The sequence below is a fragment of the Mastacembelus armatus genome, chromosome 4 (genome assembly GCF_900324485.2).
Source record: "Mastacembelus armatus chromosome 4, fMasArm1.2, whole genome shotgun sequence".
Classification (NCBI taxonomy): domain Eukaryota; kingdom Metazoa; phylum Chordata; class Actinopteri; order Synbranchiformes; family Mastacembelidae; genus Mastacembelus; species Mastacembelus armatus.
This window is the reverse complement of record NC_046636.1, coordinates 2809689-2833706: the sequence shown is the minus strand read 5'-3', so window position 1 is coordinate 2833706 and position 24018 is coordinate 2809689. Positions and strand designations below refer to the sequence as shown.

At 40.2% G+C, this 24018-nt stretch overlaps 1 protein-coding gene across 1 annotated transcript in view; it reads left to right on the top strand.

Annotated features, from left to right (window-relative positions):
- Positions 1-24018, top strand: part of LOC113139965 (carboxyl-terminal PDZ ligand of neuronal nitric oxide synthase protein-like) — a 132128-nt gene that overhangs the window by 54372 nt on the left and 53738 nt on the right. The window contains exon 5 of the mRNA XM_026323622.2: positions 14831-14939. Coding sequence (XP_026179407.1) covers positions 14831-14939 — 109 coding nt within the window. The remainder of the gene's footprint in view (positions 1-14830; positions 14940-24018) is intronic.

Here is a 24018-nt window from a genome sequence, read left to right as displayed (position 1 = left end):
AGTTAAGCGCTGATTGTTTGAGCATGTCAGTAAACTAACTGACAATAAATAAAACTTTTTAGTTACTGTCTTCTCACTCTCTGTTAACGCTCAGACAGGGTGTGCATGCGTGTTTCACATTTTGCCTGCCGGGCGGCCGCAGCCTCAGGGCGAAGGCAGCAGACCAACTCAGTCAGAAGTTTATCAGAATGGATCCCCCTGGATCAAGCACAAACACCCAGCCACACACTTCAAACAGGAGCCTGAGCGCCTTTTTTTTTTATTTTTTATTTTTTAGCCGTGCTCCCAAACTAGTAGGCGAACACAAACATCCACATACACACAGGACAACAAAACAGACCCTGAATCTTTATTTGTCTTGGAAGCACACATACCGATACTCACGGTATTATCTGACTGGAGGCCACCCACCAATCCAGGGCTGGGGCTGCAGGGCTGGAAGTACTGCAAACATGTCCAGAGTACTAACTAGCTTATCTTTATACTACATCATTTTTAAACCTCAGAAATGTCTTCATTGATGACTGAGTCTCAAAATCAGCTTTTATCAACCACTTGTATACATTCCTGGTGTGTTTGGTACTGTAGTATTAATTTCTTGATGCTTGTTTTGTCCCATTATTCACCTTCGTCATAGCGTTCAAATGTACTGTCATGTGATCTCTGCTCACTCAAAAAATCCACTCCAACTCCCACTCTACACCATAGCCAAGTATTCAGATTATAAATTTAAAGAATGCATATAGTGTAGATAGTTTGATTGATGATTTCACAGACATCTTAAGAGCTCTTCTAATGCCAGCATCATATAAGTCGAGGCTGAAATATTTCTTTAGATGTAGATATTGTAAGTATCACCATAATCTGTCAGTGTTGGCAGGCTCAACAGAGGAAATGATTTTTCTGTGGAATGAATGCAATTAAAGTTTAAACTGCAATCATGCTGTTAGATTCCTTAAATTAATTTAGACCCCCTTTCAGGCAAAGATAAAGTTCCTGTAGTTATTAAGTGAAGTGCACATTAACACATAGACCAGTGTGAATCTGCTAAACCTTCTGAAAAGTCATCCTGTCTTCCCTCTCTTGTATTTCAGAACTTATAGTCCAGTGTTGAACAGATAAATGTACCTTGCTGCTAATGCACTTCCTTTATCATTATTTTGTATCTGATAATACATTTGTGAAAACTGGTAAAACTGTCAGAACTTGGGAAGGTATGAGTGAACCTGAGTGGCTATACATACAGCTTCTGTCTGAGGGTGTAACTTCTCCAGCCTCGTCTACCTCTAAAAATCAGTATCTGACTAGAAGTATTTCATTCTCACTTCAGGCGCCTCCAGTGAGCAGTTCACACCCTCCAATTAAAGTCCATCTTATGTTTGTGTGTTCTAGAAACACCCTGATTATGTGATATGGAAACCAAGCTCTGATATGAAATGTTCACACACATTCCCACATTTTGCTTTGATATTTCAGTGTATGCATACCAGGCTGATTGCACTGCATAAACTCATATGGATGCACACATACAGCAAACACACACACACACACACACACACACACACATACACACACTCATGAGCCCTTAAATTGTTTCGCAGCCTCATTCAGTCCTATAAAATCTCTGTCTGAGCAGCATCCCACATCTCTGTGTTCTGAACTAATGGACAGCCCAGTCAAATTTGATAGTGTCCTTGCTTCTCTAAACAGGAAAAATTGGTCAGAGCCAAATGGAGTCAACCGTTTCCCTTGGACCAATTCTCACCCAAGTATAATGTAGTTGGTGACTCTGAATGGGTCAGTGCACTTAAAATACAAAACAAGTGGTCAGGCAGTGTTGCTTTTATGTGTCCAGGGTTTGAGGTTTCTGCCCTTGAAAATCCAACATTAAAGACCTGCATATCTGCATCGTCCACATGCAATATAATCTCAATTCTGCAGCAGGATTAAAAGGTCAGCAAACCGACCAGTAATATCACTTACACAGCAAACTCTATCTAAAAACGGCCAACATTAGCTGAATGGTCGCCATTAAATGCTGGTTCTATCAGAATGAGTAAGACATTATTTAAATTCAACATGGTGAGGAAGATTGAACTGCAGTTGTTACAGAGTGAGTCATGCTGATATTTGGGCTCCACTTTTTGAGCAGGTTATGAGATTTCCCCGACTAGCCAGGCCGAGAAAGGTCACGTGTGTAATGCCACAGTTTTGTTAGTGAACCTCAACCGGCCTGATGAGCAGATAATTTTGTTACTGTGATGTTCACAGAGATTGTTTTGCACTCTCAGTGGAGTCTCTTCAGTCATACAGAACAGAGCGACCCTTTGGATTCCTCCAGTTCCTGCTTGGACTGGCAGAACTACTGAAACGCCCGCCTGCTTAAATGACTGGGGACCTGTTATGCTATTTCCTTATGAGTCAAGGGACACAGTATGTTCTCAATTCAAATGGTGTGTCCAGATGTAATTGTGTGTGTGTTGTTTGTGTATTTTTGCTCTTGTGCAGTGCTCCACAGTATAGTTTGATCACTTTAGTAATTACTCTGTGGCTGTGGTCTGTCAGACACCTGTTTGGACATGCAGGTTTTTATTTCATCTTTCATTTCCTTTATTGCTACACTTGCTTTTTATTTTTTAGTTTTAAAATCCTCAGATTCTCCAGAGAAGGTATCCTCCCCTGTGCAAGCATCTTATTACCACCCACAGTTACATTTTATTGTTAACTAATGATATAGACTCTATAAGAAAGGATGGCGTGACGGAAGTGAAGCACCGTTAGTCGAGGTCATAAACCCCGCCCCCTTCATGTTAGCAGATGGGACATGAGCCACAATAAAAATCCACAGTCGTCATTTTTAGGTAGATATTATCACTTAACCATGATGATAAAGATCTCAATGGATATACTCTTGTTTATTTATTAATGAGGCTATAATGATAAAGGTCAGGCACAGGCGCTGCTCCACTGTGTTGTAGCAGAGGAACAGGAACAACTGAAACTATGTGGTCACTTAGTTGTTGACCTGACAGTAACAAAGAGCTAAGAGATGACGTTTGTGGAGACAAATGAGCGTACGCCTTTGCCAGTTCATTATTTGTTTGTAACTTCTGCGAGCATTGATCATCCTAAATGGAACAGTAACACAAATTTAGCTGTTTGGAAAGGAGAAAGTAGCAGCAGAATGGCGGCACATTAGTTTTACTGGGCTGTAATTGTGTCTAAAATGACCTTTAACTGTTAACGGTGGCTGTGCAGCTCAGAAAGCACTAAATGGCAGAAAATGGCAGTACATCTGCCATGGGCATTGGATTTAGTGCCCCCTCTATTCCAAATAGAACAAAATACCTCCTATTATAAACTTCATAGGGGTTTTTATTTTTACTTTCCACTTCTATAATCGAAGCAGCACCCAGCATATTTGTGACTCATTCAGTATATTATCTGGATTAAAAGGAGTCAGGTGTAGTACCATCTTATTACCATTGCCAACACTTAGAGAGATTGCATTTTCAGAGAACATAAGTGCTTCTGTTTGTGTGTCTGCATTTATTTACTTCTTCCTCACAGCTTCAGCCTTCCACAGCTGCAGCTGCTGCTATAAACCCCTCTCAATTGAATGTAAATGAAGATGAAGATAGTTCAGTTTCTGTTTCCCTGCTCTGTGCCCACTCTTTGCTTTCCACTGCCTCTGGCCATGTGAGCGTGACCTTGATTTGTGTGTCTGTATTAGAAGATGGACTGCATTTTCCTGGGTAGGGTGTGGTGCCCGGATATGACACACACGCAAAGACACAAAACACACTGGCAGTGATCAGCATACAGAACAGGAACAGGATCTGTCTGTGTGAGTTTCCTTTAACGCTGAGTCAATTCTGCCTCTTGACACAGTTCTGCACCTTGTACATAAAGCTGCATTTAATTTGTACTTGAAAAATTCACTGCATTTTAAAAAGCAGCTGATAATTTACTTAAAAAGGTTTAATTTTCCATATTGGCTTTGTGCTGAAGTGGTTAGCACTGTCGCCTCACAGCAAGGTGGGTCCAGCCCCCGGGCCTTTCTGTGTGGAGTCAGCACGTTGTCCCCTGTTTTCTCCTCCTGCAGTCCAAACACATGCAGGTTAGGTTGGTTGGTGACTAAATTGTGAGTGTGTATCAACCCTGTGATATGCTGCTGGGTGAACCTGCCTATCACCCATTGCATGCTGGGATTGTCATATGACAATGGGGGTTTTCTTGCAGCAGCGTGCCCATGTCCACATGATACATATGAACTCCAAGCACACAAAACACCTACAAAACATACTGCTGTATTGTTTCCTATAGGTTTCTACTAAAACCATATGGTGAAGTCATGCTGTGTGTGTGTGTGTGTGTGTGTGAGAGTGTGTGTGTGTGTGTGAGTGTGTATGCTTTTTCACATTTTTATACTGCATGCTTAGATAAAACGTGTGCTGCTTCAGTGTGAGCTTGTAAAGACCTACCTACGGTTGTACCCACTCAGCTGAGGGATTCTCCTTTATAAGCAGTCATGACAGCTTCAAGTGCTGAAGTTCACATATTCAGTTATTCACAGATGGACTCAGAGCTGTTTCACTCCATTTGAAGTTTGATACACCATGATGATTATTCATATTAAATAACAGAGCATAAATTAGTTTGCAGATGTAAATGTTTAGTTTTACAGATTCATTGGTGAGTAGCGACTGTCTGTAAACGCACATTAACTGCTCTCACTAACAAAAGCCTGTATGAAAACGTCTGTAAGTGGGTTCATATTGCAAAATGAGTTTGGTTCATGTTTTTACCTTTGTTGTTGTGAGTCTGTCTGCTGCTTTGGATCTCATTATCTGTTAGATTGCCATGAGATTTTCTACAAACGTTTGTGGTCCATTTTTAGTGGATTACTTCGCTGAGCCGGCGAGTCAAAAGTTTACACATTTAGGGATTGGCACAGTATTGAGCACAGATTATCCGTCGTGTTCAGTCAATGCAAATTACTGACCTCAGTAATCTCCGGACTTCTCACAAACCACCAACCAGATTTTAATTAAGTCTCACTGTGAGCGTTGCTGTAAAATTTGGTGTTTGGTGCAGCCATTCTCGGCCCCCAGAGCATGATTTGTAATCTTTTAAATCTCCAGGACCATCATCAGGACAAAATCTTCTTGGTCGAATATCCTGTGACCAAACACTTGAACAGGTACTGGTATTTCAACTTCAGCTGTACTTTGTATTTAGTGGGCGAATTGTCTCAAACAGGATGGTAACTGCTATAGTCATTCTGATATTGCCTTTGCCAGCATGTTAGCGTGCTGATGTGACTATGTAACTCAAAGCACTGCCCAGACTGGACCACCACCTCACGTTAAGACGTCGGCTCTTGTTTTTTCTCACCAAACAACAACGAGGGCGTCTCAGTTTGTAGGAGATTTAACAAAGAGTGGGAGGGAGGCAGGAGTGGAAGCAGCACTTAATGAAGAGATGGAAGGAATGTGTAGAGGAGGTGTCGAGCAAGAGATGGACCGGTTGTTCGAAGTGTCATCAGTTTGGTGGTGGGGTTAAGTGAAGAAGGGAGGATAAGATTAATCTTAAAACTTCTCACCTCTCCAGTTCACTTCAAGTTCTCAGTTTTCATACTGCATGTGGTCAGTTTGCAGTACCAAAGAAAGGACTTCATAAAAAGAGTCCTGCTATTTTTTTAAAAAGTAAATATCAATCACTTCTACTCTTGCTCATTGTACCAAAGGTGTAACTGATGTCTCAGAGATGTTTCTCGTCTCGGCAGTTAACTGTAACCATCAAATAAATTCCAAATTCCCGTACAGTAACATTTAGGTCAGGACATAATTTGAATATGCTACGACATGCAGGTTTTTGCAGTTTGCACTGATTAGAAAACCTGAGATTTTAGTTATGCTCTACTGTATGTGGTCTGGAAGAAGTCAGCAGGAGTTTCAAGAGATTTATGTTTCTCATTTTCTTCCTCTGCCTGTAATCTCGTATGAATTAACCATGCATGAGTTTCCATCTATTGTTCTTTACTTGAATCTTTTTCTTTTTCTTAATTCAAATCATGGAGTTTTAGTTTCTCTCACTATTCTTCTGTTGCTCTAATTTTCAGGTTTGCTGGTTTATCTGTTATGTAAAACCATCATCACACATTCGGTCCATTCACTGACCTTGCAAGGTGCTGGTGATGTATAATGTGTCATATTCTTGTTCCCCTATTGCAGATGGTATGCATGCTGTTTGTGTATGTATGTTTTTCTCTACCCTGATGTTCCTGTGAATATGGAGGTTTTGTAACAAGGACACTAAATAGCTCAGGGACACCAAGGATCTGAGTAAACATGAAATTATAAAGGAAAAGAAAATAAAAACAAGTACTAAATGAGAAATCGTGCAGATAAAGGAGACACTGAAGAAGTGACAGTTCATTAAGAAATTATAACTTCGCAGTTGGATGCTGAGCAAAAATGTTTGTAAAATAAAAATAAATACAATCTGCTAAAAACAGAAAGCACAAGACACAAGAAAGCTCCTGAATGAATTTAATGAAAAATTTATTATTATTATTTTATTTCATGTTTTTTCTTTTTTTTTTTGTGCATCATTTTGCTGTAGCTTCTGTAGCTAAAGTTTTAGGGGAGTTTGCTGTTTGCTGTGAAAAAGAGCCCTTGTTTTAGATATCAGAGTGCAGTGATCCTTGGCCTCATGGTACTTTACATAAAAATAATCCCAGTGTGTTCCACTTATCCTGCAACAGTTTGTTTTCTGCACCGTTAGCTTTAGACTCCATTGCACATAGCTACAGATGCTGAAACACACCAGTGTACCTCTGTCAACTAAGAAACCTTCCAGTGGGTCTGTCTTGATTTCTTTTGAGGTTTGTGTTTGTGGGAAACAGTGAGAGATTTATTCATCTTGTCTTTGCTGAGCTCAGTTTATTGCAGGTCATAAGGTGGTAATTCATCGTCCTCATTTCTCATAGATAACTGTAAAACATCTTCACATACATGCCCAAATGGACCATTTACCTTTTTAGTAAATAATTCATCAAAGAATAAAAATGAGACAGGGCTGCTAACTCCTCACCTCGACTGTAGGAGGGTGGCTGCCTGCTCCATGTTTTGTTATGTTGCCGTCAGAACTGCTATCGTGGACTCAAACATTTCTAGGGTTTTCGTTATGTGAGCACATAGAGGTTGAGATGACACACCAGAGTTTTTGATAATGAACTTCCACCTTTTCACCTTGTTGAGTCATTTTTAATCCACAATAATGCCTGATCCTTTTGCTCTGCAAGTAAGTCTGGTTTTATCTCAGCGGTGCCAAACCTACGCTGTTCTGGAAACCTGGTGTTTATCCTGGTTTTAGTGTGGAACTGTTAAAAGGTTCTGCATAACCGTACTAAATGTCCTCTTGGTCCCACAAATTAATTTGGTTCCCAACATAACAGGAAAGTGAAAGAAAACTTGAAACTCAGTAACATTCATGTACTGAGCTGTTCCACAAACTTAAAACTCTCCGAGTCAGTGAAAAAAGGATCATTTGTTTTAGGTTTTAAGGCAAAATTCAACCCCAAGCACTGGACATATCACACATAATGACAGACTTCCACCACTCAGTCTTTTCTCGTCCTGGCAGGCAGAATGGTCTCTTTAACAAATTTAGAAATAACGCACTGAGTGATGAGTGGCCTGTTAGAGTCGAATCACAAAGGCAAACACAAAAACATGTTTTATGTTTCTGTGCTAAAACAGAAACTGGCAGGGATCAGGATGAGCTGACCATGCTGATGTATATGATAATCTGTATGAGAAAAGTGACTGATAAATGCAGAATGAGGATGTGGATAGAGAAGCAAAGTAGGGTTTGTTTTTTTTTTTGTGTGTAACTACCAACAACACTGGAACAAATAAAAGCCTCTCAGGAAAAACAACCACAAATAATTAATGTTTTTAAATAGTCTGCACAGAAAGTAACAAAATTATCTCTGCTGGACACTTTTAATAATATCATAGAAGACAATGTGTAACTATCCTCTGTTCTTAAGATTGACAGAGAATTTTCTTTCCTAGTTTAAAAACTTAAGCTCACCGCTATAAAAGTCTTTTCCGAGCCTTGAAAACCTCATGTGTTTAGGCAGGTGTTGCCTCGCAAACAGAAACTGAACAGCTCAGGAACTTTGTTTATGATTAAAGCCAGGTCAAAGGTTGTTGAATAAAACAGCTGATACTTTTGCTTTAGTTATGGCCTTTTGTAGGCAAGTGTTTGCAGTGTGAGTGGGATAATACACTCCAGGTAATGGATTCGGCATCACTCTACAACTTGTTGAGTGTTTTCAAACACTTTTATTTCTGACACTTATGGCTCATGTGATGGCTGCAGGTCTCTATTCCAGTTTTATTTGAAGTGATCAACAATTACAGCTGTTCAACACCACACATGGACCCAGACTGGAACAGACTAGACTCACGTTGGTCTGATCATGCTCAGATATTTATATTCAGTGCAATAAAACTAAGTGCTTTCTCATTGCAGAGAGATCGTCCCTCCACAAGCGTTGGAGAAACATTCGGCCCGGTGTTCTGGCATCCTAACACCAATTAGACTAATGGGCAGAGCACGCGGTAATTACTGGTCAAAAGCTCTAACTTTTAGAGGAGGCAACTTCTCCACTGTAAAGCTGACCCTGTCAAATATCTCCATTTTTACAAACAGTGTTAATTAGCCTTATGAGGTAGATTTAATTAATGATCAGAGTTTTAACACCATGTAAATCAAACTCATCATAAATTGTTGCATTTTATCTCCAACACCACTGCCCAAGCATCGATCAGAGGTGCAGGGAGGATGGAAAGTATCACATTTGTTCAATATCATAATTCACTGGGTCAAAAACAGCAGAACCTCTTTAAACCATGTTTGCTTCACTTTGCCAGGTGCCGTGAAAGTGTGTAAAGTAGTGTGTGTTTTTAGTTTGAGCTAGCTAAACATTCTTTTCAATGTAATCTAACAGCCTGCAGGATATTTTCATGCTTGTGCCCAGATGTTGTCTTCAGGCTGACACTCCACAATGTTTCATGTTAATGAAGCTGATACTGGAGCTTTTACAGATGTTAAGATGTATTTAGCTTCTTTCCTGACCTCGATGCAACACACACATCTACGGGCTGATCTGGCACAGGTGCATTATTGTATTGATTTCCAGTAAATGTGCGCTTGTCGATGCTGTGTGCGGTGCGTCGCCTCTGAACCTTTGATTTATAGCAGCTGCGTTTCACAGCCAGTAATTTATCAAAGGAAAAATGGCCAAGACCTTCTAAAACAAACCCACTCATTACTCAAGCATCACATCACAACCGCCCCCTGTATAATAGGCTCAGCCTGTTAGCCTGTTGGACTTATTAACAAGCTGAGAGTGAGTGCGTGTGTGTGTGTGTGTGTGTGTGTGTGTGTGTGTGTGTGTGTGTGTGTGTGTGTGTGTGTGTGTGTGTGTGTGGTCATGAAGAGTCTGTCAAGAACTGGGGTCCATGTTTGTTTATTTGTGTATGTCTTTTAGCAGAAGCCGACACTTTTTATCTGGTTTCGTTCTTCTGGTGGAGGTGAGACTGCAGCAGGGTAAATGTGAAGGAATGGGAGTGTTGTCAAATTCTTAATGCACTGCTAAAATTTAGCTCACCAGATCATGAATCATCTGCTTTGCTCCACTGTCTTTTCAGCTCCTTCTTCATTCACAATCTCTGCCTCACCCGTTTCTGTCCCTCACGCTCCATCTAGCTATTCACTTGTAATCCTGCACACACACACACACACAATTTCTGCCTCTCTCCATCTTCTTCTTCACTTTGAGTGTCTAGCTCTGTATTTCACACACTCTCTCTGGGCTTTCAATTGTCTTTTGCTCTTTCTGTCTTTGCTTTGTGCGCTGAATTCTGCCTTCATTTCATTATGATCTCCTGTCATTAATAATATTGAATGTAGGCACCATTTGCTGGTCGTGATGGCAGAAATGTTCTGTTCTGATGGGCTTTTTTACACAATCTATTGAAAGAAGCTGTTAATATAATCAAGATTGCTATCAGCTCTATGAGCTCCTGCTGTAGTTACCTTTTAAATTTAAACCCTTAAAATGGTCAAAGTTTAGGATAAGGTTAAGACTCTAAGAAGTGACAAATAAATCAAGTAAGATCTAGAGCCCAACTAATAAAATAAGACATCAAATATAAAAATAAAGAAATGATGACAGTTTGGGCAATAATCCATGGGATCTGGTTGCACTGTTTTGCAAAGGGATCACAACAAGGATCCAAGTAATAGTGTGGTCATGAATCCAAATCTCCCTGCACATGAAAACTGTGAGTGTGGTAAAGTCTCTGTCATTTGTTTTTGTGGTTAGCATTGCACCAACTGATATAGAGATGAAGAGACTGCAAGCTGGTAAAGATGGATGTAAAATCAGCTGTGCAATTTTTTTTCCTATAGAAGAAAATCTCACAGGATTCTTCATTTGTCGGTCTTAATTTCTCCATTATGTGGCCGTATGAGCAAATAATAGCAGGGCAGCAGAACCTCTGCTGGTGGAAAAACATGGTCCCTGCATCACCTCTCTCTCTGTAAATGATGAGTCTGAGGTGCTGATGTAAAATCATTCACTGTCGATGTTTCCAGGAGACTCAAGGACATGTTTTGATTCAATTTTTACCTTAATTTTAGATTCGTTCACCGGAGATCTGATTTGATGTAGATAATAATCTAATATTAAATTTGATTAATATTTTTTATTATTATTATTATTATTTTTTTTTTTTTACTCGGCTGAACAGCTGAGCCTAATGTTTGACTCCTTGCACTTTCTTTCCTTTTTTTTTTAATCACCTGTATTTTTCACTCTTTGTGTCATTGCAGCCATTTGCCAAAATCAAAAAAGTTCATTTTATTTCTCATTAATGTACACTCAGCACCCCATCTTGACAGAAAAAAACAGAAATGTAGAAATTTTTGCAAATTTATTAAAAAAGAAAAACTGAAATATCACATGGTCATAAGTATTCAGACCCTGTGCTCAGTATTGAGTAGAAGCACCCTTTTGAGCTAGTACAGCCATGAGTCTTCTTGGGAATGATGCAACAAGTTTTTCACACCTGGATTTGGGGATCCTCTGCCATTCTTCCTTGCAGATCCTCTCCAGTTCTGTCAGGTTGGATGGTGAACATTGGTGGACAGCCATTTTCAGGTCTCTCCAGAGATGCTCAATTGGGTTTAGGTCAGGGCTCTGACTGGGCCAGTCAAGAACGGTCACAGAGTTGTTCCGTTGTTTCTGTTTTTTTCTGTCAAGATGGGGTGCTGAGTGTACATTAATGAGAAATAAAATGAACTTTTTTGATGTGTTAGGATCAGCGTACCTGTTCCTGTTCGTTACCTGCGTCTTTGCTGGATCCTTCATTTCTGCGAGAAGATGAACCTGAATCTCAACTTGCTTTGATGGAGTGGAAAAATGCTGTGAACAGATTTCTTCTGTTCAGTTCTTCTTGTTTCCGTTGTCACAGCCCCATCACATTACGATTGTACTGATTCACTCAGTGAACAGTGAAAAGGAAAGACGGTCCCCCATAAAATACAAGTTAAGAAGTTTTTCCATTGACAGTGTTTGTAATCTGATTTATTTTTGCTATTAACCATCTTCGGCGACTCGTGTCAAACCTGTCCCTGCCTCTATTATTGCAAGATGTGATCTATCAGAATCATCTCCACCTGGATGCTGGCAGCTGTTCTTGTTGTAGACAGTTGATAAATGTATCTTAGCTGTCGTCTCTGCGCTGCTAGGGGATTTGCCAGCTAAGCTCATTTCCACTCCCTCTCAGCTCAGCTTTACTTCTCTGGCAGCAGTTAATGTTTCTTTTTATTGTTGCCTACTGTTCCCGCAAGAGTCAGTTCCCGCAGGCGACAGCTTGGCAAAGCAAAGCCCTTTCTCCTGCCTTCGACATCGAAGGAAGAAATCCATTGGGGCATTGATTTGTATCAGAGTTCCTTGGAGTTGAGAGGTGAAGAGAGGGCAAGTCGGGTTGAAAAAGGAGGCATCTAAAGGGTTTCCTTAAAGAGTGGCCGGATGGGAGCGGTCACTTTTCTTCCAGTCGATGACAAATGATGAAAGAGATCTTGTTAGTCTCTGATTGTTGACATGGTCACATAGAGAAATGTTTCTGCTTTCATCGTTAAACTGTGGCTCCTCCCCCTGCCTGCACCTCCAGTGCCACTGTAATGGCCTTTACATACATCTGCCTCATTTCTGAGGATTTTTAACCAGATTGTCTTAATTTTGACTGATGCTAGCTCACACCTGCATGTGTTTAATAATGCACTGTATTTATATTGCCAAAACCTTAGAAATGTTTAGCTGTAACAAAAAGTCAACACACTACTGTTTATTTGGGTTTTACCCCGCAGCTAAAATGGCCCCAGCAGGGCAACAAATGAAAGCAGTCCAAAACCTGGAGAAGGTGAAAACAAACCAACAGCGTACTGAATCTATTTAGAAGAGAAATTAGGCCAAATTGTAAAATCTATACCAAAATCTCCACATCAAAACATCCACCACAGCAGAACCTCATGTTTCACCTGCTATATTTGTTGGAGGTAGTTATGCACTTTTCCCGTGTCCTGTGGACACTGCAGATGTATTCACAGTTTATTTAACCCCCAATAACGTCTGACCAGATTCTTGGCTTACTGTCTGCCTGGGTGATCAGTGAGCTGCACAATCATAAATGTTGTAGTAGACTACAGTTTTCTTGGCAGCATAAAGTAAAACAGATAAGAAAACGTCAAGGATTAACTTTTCATCCACATGGGACAGATATTGTGTGTGTGTGTGTGTGTGTGTGTGTGTGTGTGTGTGTGTGTGTGTGTGTGTGTGTGCGTGTGTGTGTGTGTGTGTGTGTTTTATATGAGTCGCTGCTAAGCAGGCCTGACAAAGACACTGTCCATACTATAACCCTTCAGCTCGTCTGGTCTCAGAGAAAAGGCCAAAATATCCCAGAAATGTCCCTGAGTTTATAGATGAGACCCCTGATTTCCACTAGACAAATACACACATATGCACAGTCATACAGTACAACACTAACATGCACACACGCATTTAGACAACAGGATGATTTGCATAATCTTCACCTAATTTCTCTCTTGGCTCTTTGTCTATTGTCTCAGTGTGATAAATTAGCCCAAATATCCCACTGAACTGTTTAATATGGCACTAATTGTCCAATTAGGAAGCTGTGCTGCCTGAGGTTTTTCTTACTTCTTTTAGCCACTTGATATTTTGCATTCACTGTATTAAGCGTCATAACATTCAAATATATTGCAGCACTTTAATTTGAAGAATTTTGAAGAAGCAGATCAATAACTTTGTTCATTGAATATGAGTTTCCAGTGACTGTGTGCATTGGACTGTGTTAGTTTATCCAGGACTGTGAGGCTGTATTGGAGTCATTTTGCATTGTTTGCTGCCTTTTTGCTTGTGTTGTGTTCATGAGTGGGCATTGCAGCCAGTAGCAACCTGAGGACTGCTTTTGTTTGAGAAATTCATTGCAAAGTGCAGGACGCACATGACACGTGTCCAGCCTCAGAGTCTTTAAAACATATTTTAAAACTTGTACTGACATTCTGAAAGAGCTCCGGAGTAATGCTGGGGTTATTTGATCCTGTGTTTTATTGAGCGTTGCTGCCAAATGATTGTTTTAGAAAGTCTGACAACTTTTTTACAATCCTGCTGGAAATGAAAGTGTGAATAAATGCATTTCTGTCTTCAGGCTACTTCAAGCACAAGACTAAGAAAAACAGTACAAAACAAATTAACATGGAAGCAGTAGGCATGATGCAACTTCTTGTTTTGAAATAAAACACCACCATCGCAGACATTTTGTCTAAAGTAGCACAACACACAAAATAGTTGTGTTCTGCACTAATTTGTAATGTCAACAAAGGGACAACTGGTTTCATGATGGTTCACTAGATTTAAACATCACTCTGAGGTTTTATGGGGAAAAGATTCACATCAGATTCTTGATGTTCTAACGTTCAGCTACAAATCGTTCAGGGTGTTTTGTGGAAGAAAATCAATAATACTGCTCTGAGCATCTGCCTTGTTCTTGAACACAACAATTTCCAGCTTCTTGGTTTCAGGCTTGTCACCATATTATGACTGTGAGGTTTTATCTCCCAGCAGTGTTCTTTTGTCATCCCAAATTAAATCCAGTGCAGAGCTCAACCCTTACTGCGTTCTCTCTCCTGCAGGTTATTGTAGCTTATATCTCTTGCTCCCCCTTTTGCCCTCAAACTTATTTCTTCAAATTTACCTGCTCTGCAGGATATTGTATGTCTCTTTACTGTTGCTGACACACAGTCTCTACCAGAGCAGAGAACTCCTCTATCACAGAGGATATTTTAGTTATAATAGTATTACTTCCTCGTTTCAAGTATTATTTTTTACCTGGAATTAAAGTTTACCTGGTTTTCAACGTGTCACTGAGCTTCCTGTCCCAAAATCCCAAATAAATCACAGAGAACTCTATGAGAATGTAAATAAACTTGGAAGTTTATTTAAAGATTACTTTTTGCCTTAATCTTATCAGAACTTTTTATTTAGCACAAGCACTAAAAGTTGGTCTCTTGCCTTTTGTATTTGTGTCACATTAAAACCCTGGAGAGAAAGGCTCAGTGCCTATTTTGCATCTTAACACACATTTAGAAACGCTGCCAGGATCTGACTGTATCATATTCGGATTTGTTTATATATATTTCTGACCTATTTTATTCCGTCTTTCAGGATATTCTACGTGTCTCATGACTCCCAGGATCTGAAGATCTTCAGCTACATCGCCAGGGATGGACAGAGTAACGTCTTCCGCTGTAATGTTTTCAAGTCCAAGAAGAAGGTAAGAAGCAGCAAGACTGTTTTGAAGATTTTACCCTTCGACTAGTGAAATTTGAAAGGTTACACAAATGCAAAAGTATTTCAGCTGCTCTTGAGTTATCGAGATTCACATTTGGCACGATTCTCTTTATTGGATCCAGCTGGGCTTTGGTACAAATGCTGAGGTCTGGAACCCTTGGAAACAGGAAACAGTTAAAGGGTAATAGGTATTGGATTGCTGTAAATTAGCAGTAGGAACACACTACATTAGCAACATTCAGACTGAAGTTTGGACTGAGCAAACGCTTAGGACACTCGCATCACTGATGTTCTGGTTGAAATATTCTGTTGTTTGCACTGCTCACCAGTGTGGGTCTGTGTTTTAAACTTTATTTGCAGTGTCAGTAAAAACAGGTGCAACCCACTAAACTGGTTTCCTTGCAGCTGTAAAAACCATTCTTAAATGCACAATCAATATATCACGCTTTATGTGTTTTATTACATTCAGACACGCAGACTCATAAAACAGACTTTTTCTTCTCCGATGCGTAATATGGCATTTAAAGGACACTTATTGTTCATATTTTTGGTAAATCAATTGATAGTTGCTCAGGAGGTGAGAAAGAAAATGTTTATTTTTTGTGTGTTTGTCTATTAGTGACTGAATTTTGCACAAGCTGCAATAAATAACTCATGAAACTTTGTTTTTGTGTATTGGCAAGATGGAAAGCGACAGCTGCTAAGTGTGCCATTTCCAGTGTTTTCACAGTTTGTTAGTCATGTAGTGTTTAAAGCAATTCCTGCTCCTTTCTTAAATTATGTCACAGCCTGAGTCACATCCTGACAACTTTTTAGCGAAGAGACGCATGGCTGTCGAGCAGCAGTAATTCCGCCTGGCATTGTTGAAGTCTGAGGAGCAAGTTGGAAACCCATCTGGGGTAAACATGTTGTAGCCAGTTTTCCAGTTTAGCTGCCAATTCACAGGACTTGCTGGTTAAGTCCACTGGTTGGCTGGGTGAAACACACACTGCCTCATTATCTCTAACACACAGAACAACACAGACACACTGTGCACTCAAACACACACACACATCCCACACACACATCAAAACTCTCTGGGGACCATAAGGCCATTAGGCTGGAAACCAGTGTGTGTGTGTATGTGTGCAATGTTTTTTTTATAGTAGTACAGGATCTATGGTTTGCATAGAATTGATAGACAAGTGTAGACAAGTTTTAGTAGCACACAGAAAGAAGTGGAAAAATATTAGTATTATCTTTTAAAGACTTCCAATATTTATACATCAGACTGCAGAGAACAACACAAGGACACGGTGAAAGAATCGAGGTACTAAAAAGTGTAAAAAGACTCTGCAGTGAGTAAGGGGAATTGGTAGAAGATTAAGCAAGACAAAAAGAGAATATAAAACACCGGCATATTAAAAAAGAATCAAAATATACATATCAAACATGAAGTAAAAATGTCATCCAAGGCAGAACGTGGTTTTGTCTGTGTGTTTTGATGTGTGGAACATTGTGAGTGTAAAATTAAGTAGAAGATTAAGCAGAATTTATTTCCCTCTTAACTACCAGCAGTGAAAGAATGGCTATGCTTTAAATCATGATGACATAAAAAGGCTTTAGTGGCCTATCAGTTCTAACAGGGAGACAGGCTCTGAGTCCCACTCTCCCTTTCTGACTCATGCTCTCTCACTCCTCCTCTCCTCCCTCCCATTGACAGTTTAAAGGAAGCTAATGAATGACCTGGCCTCTATTATGTAGAATTGAATTGAGCGATAGAGCAGAGACCAGCGGGTGTTCGGCAGAATACTGAAGGCTGCTTTGCCTGAGAGGTCACTGCGTGTGTGTGTGTGTGTGTGTGTGTGTGTGTGTGTGTGAGTGTGTGAGATTGTGTTTGTGTGTAACCATCTAAAATGTTGGTATTTTTGTGAATTTTCACTGATTGTAATAAGCAGTTTTCATCCTGAAATAAATGTGTGGAGTGTCAGGGCAAAGTTTTTCTCATGCTGATATTTGACCAAAACGTGGCACACCATGCAAACTACAGCTGACAGGCACTAGAACATATAATCTGCACCAGCGTGAAAAAAAGAAACTCCCCCTACCAGCAGGTGGCAGTAGTCTGTATTTGTTAGTCAAAAAGGGAACGTTACAGAGCTATACTGCAGATATACGAACCTTAAATAAAGCAGTTGTTTATGGTTTACAGCTGTTTCTAATCAAGAAGCTGCAAATGGTGCTGGGGTTGTGAGCCTTTGGTCTTTTGAGTGCAGAAGAAGAAAACAATGGAGTGGAGGCAAAGACCGTTAGAAACCACAATAAATGAGTGAAATCATAGGTACTACGCTCCATTCAGCTGGTTCACAGCAGTTTCTTTCACCAATGGATCTACCACAGATTGAACAAGTTAAGTTCAGCCTCCTGGGTGTGCCAAAAATCTGCCAACTAGTGTTGATGGTTCCAAACACACCGTAAAGTAGACGGCGACAGACGCTGGATGACGACCGGCTGTCAGTTTGGTCAACGCAGGACGTGATGGACGTGTATCTTGTTTGTCCCCGCCCTCTAACACGACCTATAGGAGTATATCGTGAGTTTGTGTCGTAGAGCAGCCACAGATAAATCAGTGCTGAGGAGGAAATGACTGTTAGGAGGTGACACTGGTGAAATCTACAGAACAAAACATTTACTGTAGGTAGGTTTAAAGCAGAAAACAGTGGTCTGCAGTGTTAGGCCCATTGTATCGTCGAACCTTACAGAAAGTAATGAAAGTACTGAACGAGCTATAGCATAAATAAAATTAACAGTCTAGTCATACGATAGTCTGAAATGATGTTTAAGTAAAAGAAGAGTGGGCAGCGTTTTAAATATAGTTGGTGTTGGTAGAGCTCCAGCATTGTGCTTTTGAAAAAATCAATTTCTTCCTACTTTGACATTGAAGAGTTCTTATGTACAGTAAAATGACATCAGGCTATTTCCAGACATATCAATGGGAGTTTGGATCCTACCCGACACAGTTTGGTTAAGATAATTGGATTTAATAGCCTTTCAGCATTTTATTGAATATCCATATCTAAGTGAAATGCTGCTTCTGTCTGAAGCATTTTGTCTCTCGCCGTCTCCTTTTCACTTTCTCTGCCAAGGCTGCAGTGTTTCAGCAGCAGACGCAGGATTGAACGTCATACATGCGTGTGTGTTGTGTGTTTGCTCAGATTGCTTGCTGACACTACACATTAGTGGAGGAATATATTGATGATATGTCAGTACTGAGATATAAACAGGCAGAAGTCAATACGCTGCCCTGCTTTTATTGGTCTGTGTATACTTTTTATGAAACAAGATAAAGTTTACAAGCACAGCACTAGCTCGATCTGTTTACCACACTCTCAAGTGTCTTTGTCTCTATTTGCAACTCATACTGTAAGCTGCAGTATCATGAAACACTTTTCTGGCTATCTTGCATTATTTTGTTGTCTGTTTACAAGAAGCACCTGAATGCAGAATTAGTTTTGGTCACGCTGAGTCTCGACCATCTTGTCTGAGGAGGAGGAGGAGGGTCTCAGAGGTTCAGGCTGAGGTTTAGGTCGACTGCAAAACCCAAGCCTGCAGACATCTGTTCTATCTCTGGAACTGCACCTGAACCCTCTCTCTGATAACGATGGGCCGTCATTTTCTCTACCCACTTTTACTCTGCAAGGTACCACTGGGTTAATATAAACCAGTATATAAACCACCACTGTGTGTTGTTTTCTGAAGCTGCCATTTGATCTATTCTATTTAATGGTACATGCTGTGTTACTTTCCATGATATTGGTTTGGTTTAATTCAAAAATGTAAATGTATAATATTTAACTGACTCACTAACAACTTAAAAGGTAAAATAAACACAGAGGAAATAATAATACATTTATTTTTATTTGATAATTTTTCAACAAAATTCAGTGGCTCAACAGCAAATAAAGTGTAGACTAGTTAGTAGTTAGTGACTGGGACTAACCTGTGACATTTCTTAGTCCTGCATTTTATACTGGTGTGTTAGTTTTACTATGAAACCCCATTTAGAAAAATATGCCAAACCTCTTCATGCATTGGTGCTTAAAGCAGCCGTGCAAGAGGTTTGCCTGAACAAATCAGTAAAACGTAAATGTGAAACTGTCCAAAAAGATGAAGAGTTTTTTCATGCTACTAAAAATACGAAGATTCGATGTGCAGTTGTAGGGCTGATGATGTGGCCTTGATTTGTGCACCACCTGTGATTTAATGTTCAGAGGAGTCAATGAGTCATCATGAATTTTTTTTTTTCCATTACACTCCACTCACTTCATGCTCTCACACACACAAAACACACAGCTCACAGTCACACACCACTGATGACCACTGATTAGTACTTATTTTTGGTCTGATAATGTTTTCCTGCAGCACGCTCACACACACTCATGATCTTCTCAGGATTATTCCTCCCTGCTGTCTGACTAATTTCCTTGAGGCAATCATAGTGTTTGATGAACATCAGGCCAGACTGCGCCCTAATGATTAGAGTGATTAGCTGGTGATCAGGGACTCGCTGGTGCAACTCTCTAAGTAAATCTTCGCAATTGTTTTAAAGTTGTATTGGGTTAGACGCTTATTAAGAGGGAGAATAACGAATCAGGGGTAGCTGGTACACAGAAAGAAAGAGAAGACAAATGAATGAACTCATCAACACAGGAGAAATGCAGGAAGGGCTTTAATCAGATCCTGCCATGCTCACCTCATTTTTTGCAAGATTGTGTTATTTTTTCCTTCTGTTCCTTCATTTGGCTCGTGCCAAGACTTTCAAGAGGACAGCAAAACCACCACTGAACCTCTGTGGGTAGTCAGGGATAAATAATGCATCACACTTTTGACTAGACACTATCCTATAGCCACTGAGAGAGAATAAGCTGCTGCAAGAATCCAGCTGGCAGCTCGGTATATATAAAGAAAAGGCGATAGAACGACAAAGAGGGCATATTTATTCAGTGGAGTTGACAATGACGAAAAGTTGGTAGAGTCAAAGCGAGAGAGCTCGACAGAGATACTGACTGATGTCCAACTTAAGAACTATGTCATGCCTTTACAGCAGGATATGCAGACTTTGCTTTTGAGTGACAAATCTCTTAGTTCTGTCAGCTGCCAGACGTGGAGATCCCTTGGCTTGGTGGCAAATAATATGCAGATACAGGACAACCATGCTTATAAAAGGTTAATCCGGTGAGAAAGATTAGTGTGTTGGGAGTTACAATGCATTCAGCAGAGTAGCAGTAACAGTGAATCACTTTACAGGACAGACGTTAGGACGCATTTGTGGTATTAGTTAGGTTCTGCCAACTTAAACCACGTGTCAGTGTGAAGGTTAAGCAGACACTGGAGCACTGCACAGTGGGTAACTTTAGGTGTCACGGCTGCAGTCCTTTTATGTTTTGTTGTGACAGTCATCAGGTAAATAGCAGCAATCCATTACAAAGTAACCCAGCTGGGAGAGTGCTTGCACATATTCAATTGCACATATTCCTGACATAGTAGTCCTATTAAAATAATGAGTCAGAAGGTGGCCAAAGCAGTTTTGAGATGTTATAGCAAATCATGCTGCTTCTGCTTTCACTACTAGCAGAGCATAGTAATTACTGTCAAGGCCATGAGAGGTCAGAAGTGTTGGGAAGTATAAACACGGGTCTCTGCATTTTTTAACATAATGCCACTGCTGTTTATCTGTTGAAGGGAGTTTTACAGTGGGCTGTGATAATTTCACTCTGCTCTCTGCACTGGTCCTGGTCATCTGAGACAGGACAAGTCAGAAGTCCCAGCTGTTGCGTCTTCATGATAAACTATCTGCAGATTTGACCAGAGCCTTTTCTCAGTGACTCTGGTCTAGTTCTTCAGTGTGAAGAAGCAGAACCAGAGTGGCATTCTGTGTTTTAGGACCACTGCATAAGTCTTTTCTTTCTCCTAGTGACAGAGAGACGTATGTGCATGGTTTCATTGCAATTAGGTTTAATTACAGTTTACAGAACGCTGGTGGCAGAATGCTGTTCTTGAGTCCCTTCACTTACTCTGAGGTACTTTCAGATCATTTCAAATGTTTTAGAACACCCCCATTTCTAGTTTTTATTGAAATTTGAGCGGTTCAGTGAATAACCTGAAGGTAAACATAACAAAAAAGTTCAGAATCCCAAAAACTTTTCAGAATTAAATTGAGCCTTTAAAATTGATGCTACAACTGTCCCAGCTTTTGTTCTGTACCCTCTGTCTGTATAAAAAGCAAACCCTCTCAAAGCAATATTTCAACAGTGTTGTTCTGCAGCAAGTAGTAAATTGCTCTAATAAAGGTGAGAAAAAGGTAATTAACAAAGGCAGACAGACAATTATAAACCCTTAAGTGTTGGTCTTTCCTTTTGACAAAAGCTGAGGAGTCAGTGAGGACAGTTTCCATCAAATGGCATTTTGGAAACTGGAGGAAATTTGACCAGAAGAAGTCTGGCAGGCCCAAAGCCACCACAGACTTACACCCCATCAAGCATGTGTGGGATGACCTGGGCAGAAGATTGGAAGCAAAGGAACCTACAGGTGCATTGTGAACAACAAATCTGTGAACAAACATTTAAATTCTGTATCCCTGCCCAGCACATTAGAGAAATACTGGCCATTTTAAATGGCCAAGCTAGAAATGCTCTATAGCTATGTCTCTGACCCTGTAGTGGCATCACATACACAGACTATGAACATGTTGTCTGTACATTGCTTTGACCGACTCAGTAGGCATGAAATAATGTGCTTTGTGGTTATTGAGAAGCTCAAATTTGGGGTTTTTGGCTATGACAAAGTCAAACCTTTAAAAGAAATGAACTAAGAAAGAGAACCAGGTCCATAAAAAGGAGACAAAGGGGAACGACAATGTGTTTTATTGTGTGTTTTCAAGTCAGTCGGTGTAAAGGGAGTCTGGGCCTTTGGCATGTTCTCTGTGCACAACAACAAGAACAGCATCTGCTCTCTTCCCCTGTATGACTGCCCTGGAAACACCTTCAAAAGAAAACACACTGCTGCATTCTGTCAGACTGAGGACCAGCATGAGGTTAAGGGAGATGAACAGAGGGTCCACGGAGGAGGAGAGCAGAAAATGATTGATGGATGGAGAGGGAGAGAACAGCTCAGCACTAAACAGTATGTAAGGAGGAAGATAACCAGGAAAATATAAGGACAAGTGGCTGCTACAAAAAGAGTTAGAGAGAATGGTATAGTCACACCACCAACTCAAATTTGTGTCCGTAATTTTTAAGCCTACCTTGTTTACATCGTCCCAGCTTGATTCTAGGCCATGTTCCTGCCACCAGTATCATGCTCACCCTCTTGTTCATGTGCACAATACAAACAAAACAGGAGCATTATTGCACCATAGTGCTACTAGTCAGAAAATCTGATTAGATTCAGCTTTATTGTCATCATGATGAGCACAATTACAGAGCCGATAAAATGCAGTTGGCATCTAACCAGAAGTGGAAGTACTATTACAGTATTAAATTAGTATTACTACAGGTACTACTACAGGTATGTTGTTATAACCTATGCAATGAATATTCACAGTGTGTGATGGAAAATACCAAATATACCTGTCAACCTAAATAGACCTATACATTTACAGTAAATACAGTATATATAATATGCAAATATTATGTATGGAATTGCAGCGTAATAAGTATAGCAGATCATGTGTACAGCAGAAATAGGACACTTACTGATGGACACACAGTATGTACAGAACAAAAAGTGTGGATTTTTATGGATGTAAATTCTGTGCCAAGTTAAAAACGGTGCAGGTGTGTTTAATGACAGTGAGTCACAGATGGTGCAGAGTGTAGTGAAACTGTGATTTTGCACTTCAGCACTATCACAGCCTCAGGACTAAAGCTCCTTTTGAACCTGCTGGTGCAGGAGCAGAGACTCGTGTCTGCTGGGTGACTGTTGGGTGACCGGCCCATGATTCAGGTGAGAGGCGTCTTTGATGATACCCTTTACCTCTGTCATGGTGGGCCTTTAACAGCACGTTTTACACACATGCATTTGAACTTTCTGTTTGCTGGTTGGTTGGTGGCTCACAGGTTGTGCATGAATTAATCTTCTAATCTTTACTAATCTAATAATCATTTAGTCAGCAGTATTGGTAAAGCTGTTAATAAGTTAGCCCAAGGTGTGACGTCTTGGTCCAAACAACAGATATTCAACCTACAATAGAGGGAGACAGTAGAGCACATACATCCTGAATGTATTTGCTATAATAACTGTAACATCAGGGAATCGTTCCGGAATAATATTATCCCCAAGAGGGTAGTTAAATGATCCATATACATCCATCCATCCATCATTATCTATACCACTTATTCCTACAGTACCAAGGGTCGGGGGTGGGCTGTAGCCAGTAATCCATATACTATGTACATTACAATGTGGTACATTACTATGTACCACATAGCTTAGGGTGATTCAGAATACACTAGTGAAGCATAATTAGTCATCAAACTTGTGAGAGTACTTTGGACCCCACACAGAGAGCTATTGAAAGTCATACCTTTTTTTTTTTTGAAGTGGCAACATGCTGTTGTGCCTTTTAGAGAGGAGACTAAAGAGAACAAAGTGGAGGTTTCTGTAGGTTTCATGCAGCAAAGGCAGCCCAGTCATTATTGGTAGTACAGTAGCCGTTGCTCCTGGTTATGTAAGGGTCAGAAGGTTGTGAGCACACTGGCATTTCATTTCAACTCAGCTTCTTTCTGCTGATGATGGCAGCTGCTGGCTAGTCACTGTGGGAATGACATCAGCAGTAAATAAAGCTGAAGCAGCATGTTTTAATTAAAAAATAAAATAATAATAATAAATTACACAGTGAAAATGCCAAGACTGCAGCCAAACATCACTGATCTTCAGAAAGTGAATGTGTATTGAGTTTTGCTGAGCAAAAATCAAGAACTTCACTGGGTCGAAGCCAAAGTCTAATACCTTGCCTGCCAACACTGGGCTCAGGTTTTAATGGACAAAAAGCCCAGATCTCACCTGATTCTGAATCTGAGGTC